The sequence below is a fragment of the Thermobia domestica genome, chromosome 4, assembly GCF_964235325.1.
Source record: "Thermobia domestica chromosome 4, izTheDome1.hap1.1, whole genome shotgun sequence".
In the NCBI taxonomy this organism is placed as follows: domain Eukaryota; kingdom Metazoa; phylum Arthropoda; class Insecta; order Zygentoma; family Lepismatidae; genus Thermobia; species Thermobia domestica.
In genome coordinates, this window is record NC_137457.1 from 231,760,794 (window position 1) to 231,773,060 (window position 12,267).

At 36.0% G+C, this 12,267-nt stretch overlaps 1 protein-coding gene across 1 annotated transcript; it reads right to left on the bottom strand.

Annotated features, from left to right (window-relative positions):
* Positions 1-670: 670 nt before the first annotated feature.
* Positions 671-11,941, bottom strand: LOC145683900 (uncharacterized). The gene is made up of 4 exons (XM_081755556.1): positions 11,391-11,941; positions 4,875-5,046; positions 3,101-3,197; positions 671-816 (listed from the first exon to the last, which is right to left on the bottom strand). Exons 1-4 carry the CDS (start codon positions 11,520-11,522, stop codon positions 771-773), a joined length of 447 nt encoding a protein of 148 aa, XP_081611682.1. The 5' UTR covers positions 11,523-11,941; the 3' UTR covers positions 671-770.
* Positions 11,942-12,267: the final 326 nt, after the last annotated feature.

Consider the following 12,267-nt stretch of genomic DNA (forward strand, 5'->3'; position numbering starts at 1 on the left):
TGAACTACTTGGAGGACAATCCTCACAAGCATCTACTGTCTGGTCATACCTACTATACCTGCTCCAGTCATTCAAGGGTTCCTATTGTCAGAGATTATTACAGAAAACTATGTTTAAGAGTTTCTAATTGAGAATGGGCAGCAAAACTGTAGTTGAAAAAAGGTCAAGTACCAAAACCAGCTGTTAAGACTTAAAGGGAAATGGGGACCAATAAGCCAAATATGACTTAAAACTAAGCATTTTCTGGCCTAAAATGACCCGAAATTAACATATATTATGGTGTTCCTCTTACCTTCGGGCACTTGGGAAAAACTATCTTTAACTTCCGACCCCTATATATGATACTGAAAATATTAAGAAAGAAAAAACTCATACTTGTCTGAATAATTAGGTTCTGAACTTATAAACAGTTGTGGTTTGCATATATATTTTTTTCTTTTAATACAGTGCTTGGTTTGTCAACATAGCTTTTACATAGTATGATTTCATCAAAAGCCATCATGGAGCTATTTCAGATTTAAAATATATGCTTGATAAAGCAAAGTGGCCTCAACTCAATCACAAGTGAAACTAGATTTTAAACAAAATCCAAGTGCAAAAATGTTTATATATTCTATTAACCGTAACTTGGTGCAACTCCGCTGTAATTTTATGGAAATAGTAGGTATTACAACATTGATAACAACTGATTATATATATATCTATACATTTATTTCTTATTAAATATAAAAAGTAATCTACAAGATGGTTGTAGTTTTTTTTTCTTTCTTTTAATTTACTTTCTCCGATAAATCCTTGGCCTCAGTCCTCTGCATCCTGTAAAGAGAAGTTTTAAAAGTAATACAGTAAGAGCAGACACTAAATCAATCTATTTAAACTAAATCACAGTCATATTCTTAGCATAGTTTGAGATTAAGAATTTAAATATGGTCCATCCAAATTATACATGCCATACCATTTTCTCCAGAAACGAAGCTAAAGACTACCATTTAAGCTCAATAAATCACCACCATCAGCATCTCTGAAATAAGATTTCTTAGGGTATTGAATCAATTCCAGTAAGAGTATTTAAATTAGCAATTTGAAAACGAGGCTGGCTTTTTATCGACAGGTGGCAATCCTGTGCAAACGTGTGTTGAAAACACTGGTAGAACATCTCATGAGTAAATGGTACTAAATGCACTGACCTTGAATGACATTGACAAGTGTGGGTTTAAGTACACGTAAAACTGAGTTATTACAACAGGAGTAAATGTATGAGCATGCTTGTTCACCCCGTGCTCATTCGTACGGACAGTGAAGGATGAGAATAAACTCAAGACTGGATGCAGTAAGAACTATGAGAAGTGAATTTGGTAGAGAAATTGAGGTGAATGTTCACGGATGATCGAAACACTACACTTCGAATGCCTTCTGAAAAGTTCAAAATGAAGACGAAAGCTGTGAGGCAACGCATAACGAAGAAAAATCTAGCACAAATGGAAGTTTTATGTTACCTAAGCTACGGGAAGTGGGTTGAAAGTAAGAAACAATATTCAGAGAAGCAAGCAAGATGAAAAAGATTTATTTTTGTGGCATGAACAACCAATAAAAACGTTGCCTTTTCCATATTATCAATTGTATATAACTGGCTGATCTCTACCACGTTATGCAAGATAGGCAGAAGTATATACAGTAGTGCACTCTGTATTCCTCTCTGCGAGCGGCCGAGGATGGTTTAGAGTATGAAATGCAAATAAGTTACGTACCTGCCCTTGAAATTATATTCATTTTCATACAAATTAAACGTTATAGGGGTTCAGATCCGACGGACTTCCTGTCAGTGCGCCCCTGACTTATATGACTCACAGTGAAACAAATTTATAAATCTTATTGCTATCAAGTACAATGGCATTATTAATAATTTTTTTTAGATATTCATATTTCAAGTCATGTTACTAGATACTGAGACACTGGAAGACTAAGTACTGCTTAAAATTTAACCCAAAATATGCAAAAACACAGTGGCAAATTTGTGTAAGAAAAAAAGATCCTATATCCTAGATAAGCGATCGGCAAAATCCATATTCTCTGTCTGCGTGCCTGTAAATCGAATAGTGCAATGACGGGACATCGGATTATCCTCCTTCCTAACTCAGCGTTGCAATCCTGACGTAAAGGTTTCTTCTTTTTTTCAACTAATATAATGTACATTTTGAATTTAAACAATACTAGTAAGATTCTTAAGAAACATTTCTTTTACTATCAATGAGTCAATTTCTTTTTATCATCAGGTGGTACAGTGTTCCACATAAATATCGCAACTCTATAGTAGTACAATACTTTAATTTATGCATTTGAAATCAATATTTCGCTGGTTACCTGCCTATCAGGCGTTAGTTTAAGGTTAGATTGATTATGCAGCAACCTGCAGAACATTGATTTCAAATGTATTGCATAAGATAAAATCTTAAAACTGTAGTCGAGTTGCGATATTTATATTGAACACTGTACAAGACGAAAAAAAAAAAATGAAATGTTCCTCTCTTTTCCGTCGATATTAACCTTTAAAAAAAAAAGAAAAAGTTTGTTTGTGTCATATAAGTCTACAAATTTCTAATAGTTTGTAAAATACATAATCGTTCTCGCAGAATAAGAAAAAAGTCTTAAAGATCATGAAATCTCAAACACCCCCGAATCGCCCAGTTTTGTTCTAGTGTCCCCTTTGAAAATGAGAACGCCGCTGGAGAGCGTTAATATACACGTTGAGAATAGGTGCGTATAAATTATAGAGAATAAAGTTGAAAGAATGACTGCGTCAAAGGTTTTTTTTTTCTGCTTATAAATTACCTACGAGAGCAAACACATTTTATACTCCGTTAGCTACTCGCACATATTTCAAGGTAAAAGCACAGTTCCGCACCTCCTTGCCCGCTAGGTCCCAAGTATGCAAAAATGTCCGCCCTGTTGCCGACTTCTGATGTAGATTATAGTGACAATTTAAAGCTTGGAGACCACTTGTTAACCGTTCTTATTTTGAAAACTGCTGCAAAATTGCATGTAAATATTAAAATAAAGGCTTACGAATACATGAAAACCAAACATCAGAGGTGATACGTACCTTCGTGACCTCCTTGTTTTGGCGTGGTGCAGCCAATCACTTATCGCTTCCCTGATTTGCTCCTCCGAACACTCAGGATATAATTTCTTTGCAGATGCTAGAAAAAAATGTACATATGACTATGTTGATATATATGAAATTATACATTCATTAGTAAACTTAAATCCTAAAATAAGAACATCAAAAGTGAGAAAGAGAAACCCTAACAACAATTTTGGTATGCAATCCTTTTCCGTCTGAATGATACCTTGGTAATGAGATATTTGCTGTATTTACGAGAGTATAATACTTCACGCAATTTTTATACGGAACAGATAAAGAAAAACTATTTTGCATACAGCATACAGAGAAGTTTATGCTCCGATTTTCCCCCCCTCCCACTGCCTCTCTGTATTGAAGATTACTGAAATTGTCATTCCCAGCAGTGAGTCACTCACCACACCAATGACTCCCCTCTCAATCTAATTGACATTTTTATCATTTGCAGCAATTGTCAGTGACTTTTTAAGTAAATAAAAAAGTGCAGTCATTACAAAGCATATACGACGTATGATATTTTCGTCTTACAAGTTTAAATAATGTGGGGAGAGGATTGGAAATATTTTGTGTGATCTGGAATTGAACCAACGGCCATGTTTCACATGCCTTTCAAAATTATTGTTTATAATGAGAATCATTGTTTTAAGGTAATAAAATTTGGAACAATTCAGCGGTATAATTGAGTAAATATAGTAGAATTTTATGGCTTCTACTAACGCCAGAAAAAGAACCTATCAAATTAAAAATTCCTCACTTATTGAAATAATTAAACATAACTGTACTCATCTCACTTTTCTTCTGTTTGTTTTGTTTTTGGTGGGGTCTGTGTTACTACAAACACTCAACTTACATTCTATTGCAAAACAGTATATTTTATATCAAAGAACAATTTGTTACTCAAAAAGAAACAATATACAGGGTGCTTCAGGAGGAAAGGTCAATAATTTGAGAGGCGGTCAGATTTGTCGACTACAACAATCAAGTTTACATAAACATATACGTTTTAAACCTTTGTTTCAGATATATCACTACATGAAGTTTAATGCATGGTGACAAGGGTACACTGCAATTATGTTGAAATGCGTACTGTGATACTATAAGACACGAGAATGGTAACTAATGTAAAGAGGACTGAGGAGGATACTACAGGATTAACACTACTCATAATTGGCACCAATGGTCCGCGGAAAACCAACATGCTTCATGCGAACAGTTACCAGATGGAACTTTCGTGTTGACAGTGCACCATACCTTCATCTTTTGCAAAATACTTTCCCTCCGTATTTGGAGGATAGTATTCTTTCTACGCATCATGTGATACCAAATGGACGGTGAACCGTTTTCACTCGACTATCACCCAGTGCCTTCACGCAAAATACTAGTCGTTGGATTGGATGTTTTGGGCTAGTCTAATGGCCACCTAGGCACCTGTTCTAACACCCTTGGGCTACTGTATGGGTGGTTGAAAGAAAAGGTGTACAGTGTTGGTAAATAACAGCGGGAACATAAAATTAATGAAACTGTTTCAACGTAACTCCAATGTACACATTTCCTTGTCCACATGTACCAAATTCATATAGTAATATCCCTGAAACAAAGTTTATATGGACTTCTTGTTCTGGACATGCTTGAGCACAACCTAATTATTGCCCTTTCCCAATAAACACCCTATAAACTATCAAGCATTGAAGACAATGCGATCACGATTAAAAAAAAATGCACAAAAAAATCTTACCAACAATAAACTTGTAGGTTTGTGTCTCCACAAACGACAGCTTCCTCACACAATTTATTCCCGACTTTCCTGTGAGGCTATACAGCTCAGCAACTTCATCCACCACGACACGACGAAGAATATTCTGTGCTAGTTGTTTTGGAGTTTTTCCACCACTCGCCAACATTTGAAACTGAAAGTAACATTGTATCGATTGTGCTGTGTTAATGCAGCGAAAAAATTTCATGCATATAAATAATATTTTTCAATATTTAGTTAATGTTAGAGCAAATAATCACCATAAATTATTTCTTGTGATTAAGTTATCTGCCAAGGTTACATATCTTTTATATGATGTGAAATGTGGTGGCAAAAATAAATCAGCAAATCTGATGAAAACTAGGATCCAATTTGGATAGATTAATACATCTTACTTTTAAACAATGTTATTGGTAGTTTTTTTTTTCAATGTTACTTTCGTTTGTTTGCTGAAGAAACCAACCTAGGAAATGCATTACATTTTTTGCCAACTCCACTGTTTTTACTTCATAGAGCATGTGGAGGAATGTAGTACTATCCGAGTTCCCATGATCGCTAAAGAAGATAATTCTTTAATGTGTGACTTTTTGAATGTGTCTTAATTCTGCAAATTTGATAAAATTATACATATACATAGTCAATATACACATACATTCTTAGTTGTTGAAAACTTTTTACACAATTTAACTTATAGAAAAAAACATGCATACGGATGAAACGTATTTAATAACTTCAAAATGTCAACTCTTACGACAATTTAGTATTCAGCACCAATGTTGTAAATGTCAAGTTTTTGTCTTACACATGAATATAGAAGCGAACAGTCAATATAAAAGTGAGCAGAAAGTGAAGTTTAATTTCAGAGCACAATAAGATAAATAACAGACACTCAATATTCTATTATTACAATGAAATAGTGAGAGTAGCAATATAAAAAGTATCATACAAACATCCCTTTCAAATTAATACAATTGCCATGACTTCAGAAAAATATGTATTTCGTAAATTCACAACCTTACTCATGCAAAGCGACTATTTTTTTTTTTTTTTTAATTTAATAAGTTAGAACACTGAAATAGAAGATTGACGGACTGTGCCATCAGTACTACTTTTAGTTGTTTATATTCACAATGAGGAGTATTAATGGTGCTATCTAGTAGGAAAAAAAAATAACAATGGTAAATCTCATACAGGATGTACGTGAATCTGAACCTATAAAGTGGAGATAATCTATGTATCTCCGGAAAACTTAGGTCAAAGTTAGATCAAATTCAGTCACCAAAAATCGGGAGCATTCTGCTAGGGAGCGCTACATAACTAATTTCTGTGAAAACAATTTATTTTCTGAAATGTTATAAAGTCTATAAATGTCTACTCACGTAATATTGTCTTGGTTGCTCATTATAGGTAACTATTTCAGACTCCTGGATTTTTCACGTTTGTGCTCTAGAAAAGATACAACAGAGCTTCTAACAACATTGAGGATTTTCATTGACTCAATGGAAATCTTGAAGTTCCAGAAAGTTCTCGTCAGGACGTTTTCCGTGACCTTTTCAGGACGTTTTTACGAAACACTTTTATTTCCAGGGTTTCCAGGACGCGTGTGGACCTTGCATATTATGTACAGCAATATTGGAAGACGTTGGGATATGTTGGTGAATACCAACACACCTTAATGCCGAAACAATACTGCTGCACACACTGCTGAAAGAAAATGCTAACACAGCTTGCGTTACAAGAGTCTGGAGCACGGTAAGGTTCCTCAGCTAAGCTTCATTGAGGAAGAATAAGCACATAGGAAACAGAAAAAAAAAATGAACAGAGGAGGATAGTAAAGAGCAAATTTTTTAAAAAAAAGTAATAGTGAGGATTAGTGACTTGTCCCTTAAAAAATGCTATGACTTATTTAGCATATTGCTAATATGTAGCAACTTAAATCATCACTGGAACTGTCTTTGGCTTGTATTTTTAATAATGCAATCACTAAAAATATAGGAAATATAGGAGAAGAATAAAATATAGGACAAATATACACACATTTCCAAACAAATAAGAAAAAATAGGAAAAAGAGGACAGCTGGGAGCCCTGCATAACATCACTTAGGAACTAGTGTGTGCCTTATTCAAATATCCATGTTTCAGAATCGTGCGGCATTTGCGCATTAAAGCTTAGAGAGGCATTTCGGAAATGCTCCGGAAATTTGAAGTACTAATCAACTGCCTCTACAGAAATTGATGCGCAAATGCCGCACGATTCTGAAACGTGGATATTTGGATAGGACACATACTAGTTCCTATGTGACGCTTTGACCCGACCACGATTGGTCCCATAGTACTGGAGCCATGGATCCTTAAAGATAATTTTCTCACGTTTTCGGTAGTGTAACACCTAACAGTTGTACAACGTATTTAGCGCCATACTAATATATATAAATTAACTGGCCCGTGTGGACAAATAATAAATATCTCATGGCGTTTGTCGTATACATAATTAAAAACTTCCTATTAGTTTCCAAAAATAGCGGAAAAATTATAGTATGTAGATACGACCTAGTTTCCCACATTTAAGAAAATGAAAGTATTATGAAAGAAAACACTTCAATTTTTACCATATCTTTCTTACATATTACTACACAGTTATTTCGCGTCAAATCACATTTGTAATATGCTCAAATTTAAATTTTGTGTGTTCTCAAAACAAGTTTTAAAGTCAAATCTAGCACACACAATCCATTTACATTATTGTGGACAATTTAGTTTCAATTCACTATTTGGGAGGCGCGGTGGCTCAGTGGTAGAGCGTTCACCTCTGGTGCTTGGGGTCCCGGGTTCGATCCCAGCCCCCGCCAAGTGAGCTTTGTGGTGGACAAACACCGTGCTCGTGGGTTTTCTCGGGGTACTCCCGTTTTCTCCCACTTTCTTCATTCCACCATTTTACTCATCTCTCATTATCACCGTCTCCTTTAGCCTAACCGGCATAACCGTGGGACGTAAAACTCAAAGATTTCATTTCATTTTTTCAATTCACTATTTACAAAGATTCATAAGTGACTATGAAAAATTTAATAGCAGTGAAGGAAAAAATATCCTAACTAGATAACACTCATAAATCATTCAAACTCAGCTCTTTTTTGATAAGATTGTGCTTTTTCTCGTACTACTTTATTTTTTGTAAGAATCTACATAACGGGTTAAAGACATGACTGAACAGAGCTTTGATTTTTTTGTGAAGTGCAAATTTCGTGCATTATTACAGAGAGAGAGAGAGAGAGAGAGAGAGAGAGAGAGAAAATGACAATAGCATAACAGACAACAGGGCGCAAAATTTCAAAGTCAGACTCACTCGCCAATACAAAAATGATGGTCGCCAGTATCTCTCACGTACAAATTATGAGAGGTCCCCCTCCCATGGTCCTTGGTTTGACAAAGAGATTGCATTCGGGCATAAAATTTGAAACCAAGTTATCTATTCTAGGCACTGGGCTATCCCCCAGCTGTTCTAGCTTCAAAGACATCCAAGAGAAATTGTCCATTTGGACACGAAACCGGGGTTAACTGGTCACAAATGTGATTGCCGACTCACTCACGAAGGACTCTTGATAAAAATACGTTGTACTGATCTTTACATAAGCTTGCTTGTTAATAGCTATAATTGTCAAGAGTAGGGATGGCCAGAACCGGTTCCTGTTGGAACAGTTTTTCGGGTCTGAACGGATCCGGTTCTAGAAGATCCGGTTTAACAGCCGGTTTTTCGGATCCAGGTCCGGAACCGGTTCTTCGGATCCAGGTCAGTAACCGGTTCTGGAACTGGGTTTTCGGATCCAGGTCTGGAACCGAAACTTTGTGACGATCCCTACACTAAACACGAGCTGCTGGAAGGCTGTGAACAGTGTGCTAGATGAAATGGTGGAAGCGACAGGCAGGCACCCAGGTGGCGGCCGCTTGTCTCATTTAGCTAAATTAACTGGGTAACTGGCAAACTTAATGGTTAAACAGGCAAATTGGCCAACTCATTTGGCTAAACACTCACTGGTGGACCAAAATAAAAACAAAAAACACTGGTGGACCAAAATAAAAACAAAAAAAAAAACTGGTGGACCAAAATTGTTTTCTGGGGGCACAAGAGAGTTTGGGCGGGGAGAGCACAAGCGCATGGTCCTCTTTGCAGTGTTTTGAAGGTGAAATTTGTGGCTCCTTTACGGGTCTTTGGGGGCTTTCGGATCCAAGTCTGAAACCGGTTCCTAAGAACCGGTTCTGGAACCGGAACTTTGTGGCCATCCCTAGTCAAGAGTCATTTCAGAAGGACTAAAAGACAAACAGTTACACAAGTAAAAACATTATACAGAATTATATATATAAATCGGGAAACTCCATTGGGAAAATCCTGTTATTTAAATGTATTTGTGTGTAAAATTTGAAGGTCAACATATCATAATCACTAGGCTAAAACTGAGGTATTAAATTAAAAATTGGGTATGTAGATATTCAATAAAATTAAAACAAAGTGAAATCCAAGCTGATGTTGGAAGCTACGTAGGCAGTTGATAAATTTTGCCAATTTCTATCAATATGTTTAAGCAGCCTTGGCTTCTTTATAAAACAAGTAGAAATATATAACTTGGTTTCATTTCGTATGTTTAGGCTTAAATTCCTTATGAAATACCAACGTTATCACGGAGAAGACTTTCGCTTAAAGAGACACCTCGAATTGCTACTTGCTTTACACCTGAAAGATGGACCGAGAATTGAACACGGGACCCCTCGATTAAAAGGTGAAAAGTAGATAAACGTAATGCGGATGGTTTGATATGTGGAAACGTCACCATAAAGTTCACACGATTTAAACATTTTTTTTTCTTTCTTGTTTAAACCATTTTTTTTTTCTGAAAAACCAGCTGGTTTAAACCAACCCTGCCTCGCAGAGTTATCTTTTGTGAAGTAAGTCACAGTGGAGATGTTACATGTGAGACCTTCAGTAAAGAGTTGCCCTTAAGCTATATCCTGAATCAATTCGATCTATATTCAGATATCCTTTTTAAATATTGCATGTTGCAGTAAGGTCTTCAAAAAAATGCTTGTATGGGTTCACTCGAGCAGGCGGTTCTACCGAAAACAAAATTTATAGGTAAAATACGATGTGAAACACTTTTCGTAAAAGAAGCAGAGTGTAAATATAAGTAATTTCTGTCAGTGGATATCATATTGAAATACATTTTCAATGGTAGTGAACGTATTCTACATGTAACTATTTACTGAAGCGGAAGAATACAAGAATGCGAAGAAGGTGAAAATAAACTGCGGGAAAGTTCCGTTCGTGTTAGCAATGGACGACTGCGATAGATATAATGTAAGCATACGATTAGAGAGCGTCGATACGTGTGATAAAGAGCGTCGTATTATAGTTTTTCAAGCGTCATGGTAAGTGTAGAAAAGTAAAAATTCAGAGCATACGAATTTCTCCTCGCAGCAGACCATTTGTACGCGGGAAAGCAGTGAAGCCATTTTGAAATTAAGAATTACTACTATTATATAAGTGCTTTTAAAGGTAAAAATTATTGCAGATATTTAATGTATGTTTTCACTATCCTCGTTTATGCGTATGCCCTTGTTGCTGACCCGCCTGCTCCCTACGAACGCACCCCTTTGATCCGCTCGGGCCTCCTGCTGCGCTCCTGCCCTGATTCGGTTAGATAGCATTCGTGCTTTTTAGTGGCCACCTAGACAAGTTGGTTCGTGGTTTATGCATTAGCTCCTCATTTAGTGCATGTTCTGCAAAAAGAAACCGGAAAATGCAATAAATGCGTGTAAATTTCATAGAACCGTTTGCTCGAGTAATGCCTTTATACCTTTCTTAAAAGATGGCTCAAGAAAAATACATGCATACGATCAGGTTCTATTTTAACGGCAAGGTTCTTGATTACTGGTCCCTTCCCATTGAGCAGTAATAAAGACAGAAAACAACGTGCCCTGCGGGGTTCTAACCCGCCTTCACTCGCTAACGCTCGCTCGGCAATACTGTATAAGTTAAATGCATAAACTTAGTACAGAAAGAAACCTACCCAGCTACTAATCTATATGGGGGACCAGTAATCTAGAACCTTCCCTATTTTAACTATTACCCCTAATTCCCATTCTGGATTTGGTAATGATACTAGCATACCTTGATTTGATTGTAAATTATCTCGGAGGTTCTGCCGTTGGAACACTACCTCCTTTCAAATGTAGGGTTATGTATGCATAATTTATTTCATGTTAAAAGGACTACGTGATAATGACTCTTGCAGATCTTTCTTTAAAGAGATGCAAATCATGACAGTGCCTTCAATGTATATCTATAGCTTCAATGTCCCCTCCAAAAACATAAAATGTCAACTAATAAATACTGCTTGAGAAGAACAGGATGCATGTGTATACGGCAACATTAACACCAGTTTTATTATTTAAACGGGTGCTTTATTAAATTTTACAAATTACAGTAAAATTAAGTTCATCACTCACCTGATTATAATATAATGTTGAATTCTTCGCCTTCAACAACATTGGACAAACACCACCACACCACAGCTCGTACCCGACCACACAAATAAGCGCGCCGTGCATGGCTAATACACAGCTCCAACCAGTGCGCATGCGTGATTCGAAATAAAAATTAAATTAATAACTAATAGAGAAAAATAATATTTTACTTCCAAACAATAATAATCTTATTAAGATTATTATATTTACATATCTTTTTGTATGTATATAATCAGACACATGTCTATTCGGTTCTCACGTCATTTATTACATCAAAGCGAACACTGCACATTTTTTATGCTACTGAGAGAGCCTATTTATAGCGTGTCGATTTATCTGATTGAATATTTATTCCAATGTACTTAAGCCTTCGAAAAATGCAGGTTACATTATATTGTTTATTTAGAATGAGTAATATAATAATTTTTAAAAAATTGAACTTTCAATTAAAAATACTATAGCCATATTTAATGTAAATATTAGCAGAATGAAACTAAATACACTTGCACGGTATTACGAATGTGTCATACACATGTGCAGTAGCTGTGCAAATGCACATGTGCACACAACGGCTTAAGCATGGGTTATATAAATGTGTACTGCATCCACGCAAATGCACATGTGTACATAACGGCTTAAGCACAGGTTATATAAATGTGTGCTTCATCCATGCTAATGCACATGTGCACATGCACTTCTTAATCACGGGTTATGTGCGTGTGCATCATCCACACAACTGCATATGTGCACATAACGGCTTAAGCACGAGATATACAAATCTGAGCTTCATCCATGATAATGCACATGTGCACGTGCACTTCTTAATCACGGGTTATGTACGTGTGCCTCATCTATGCAA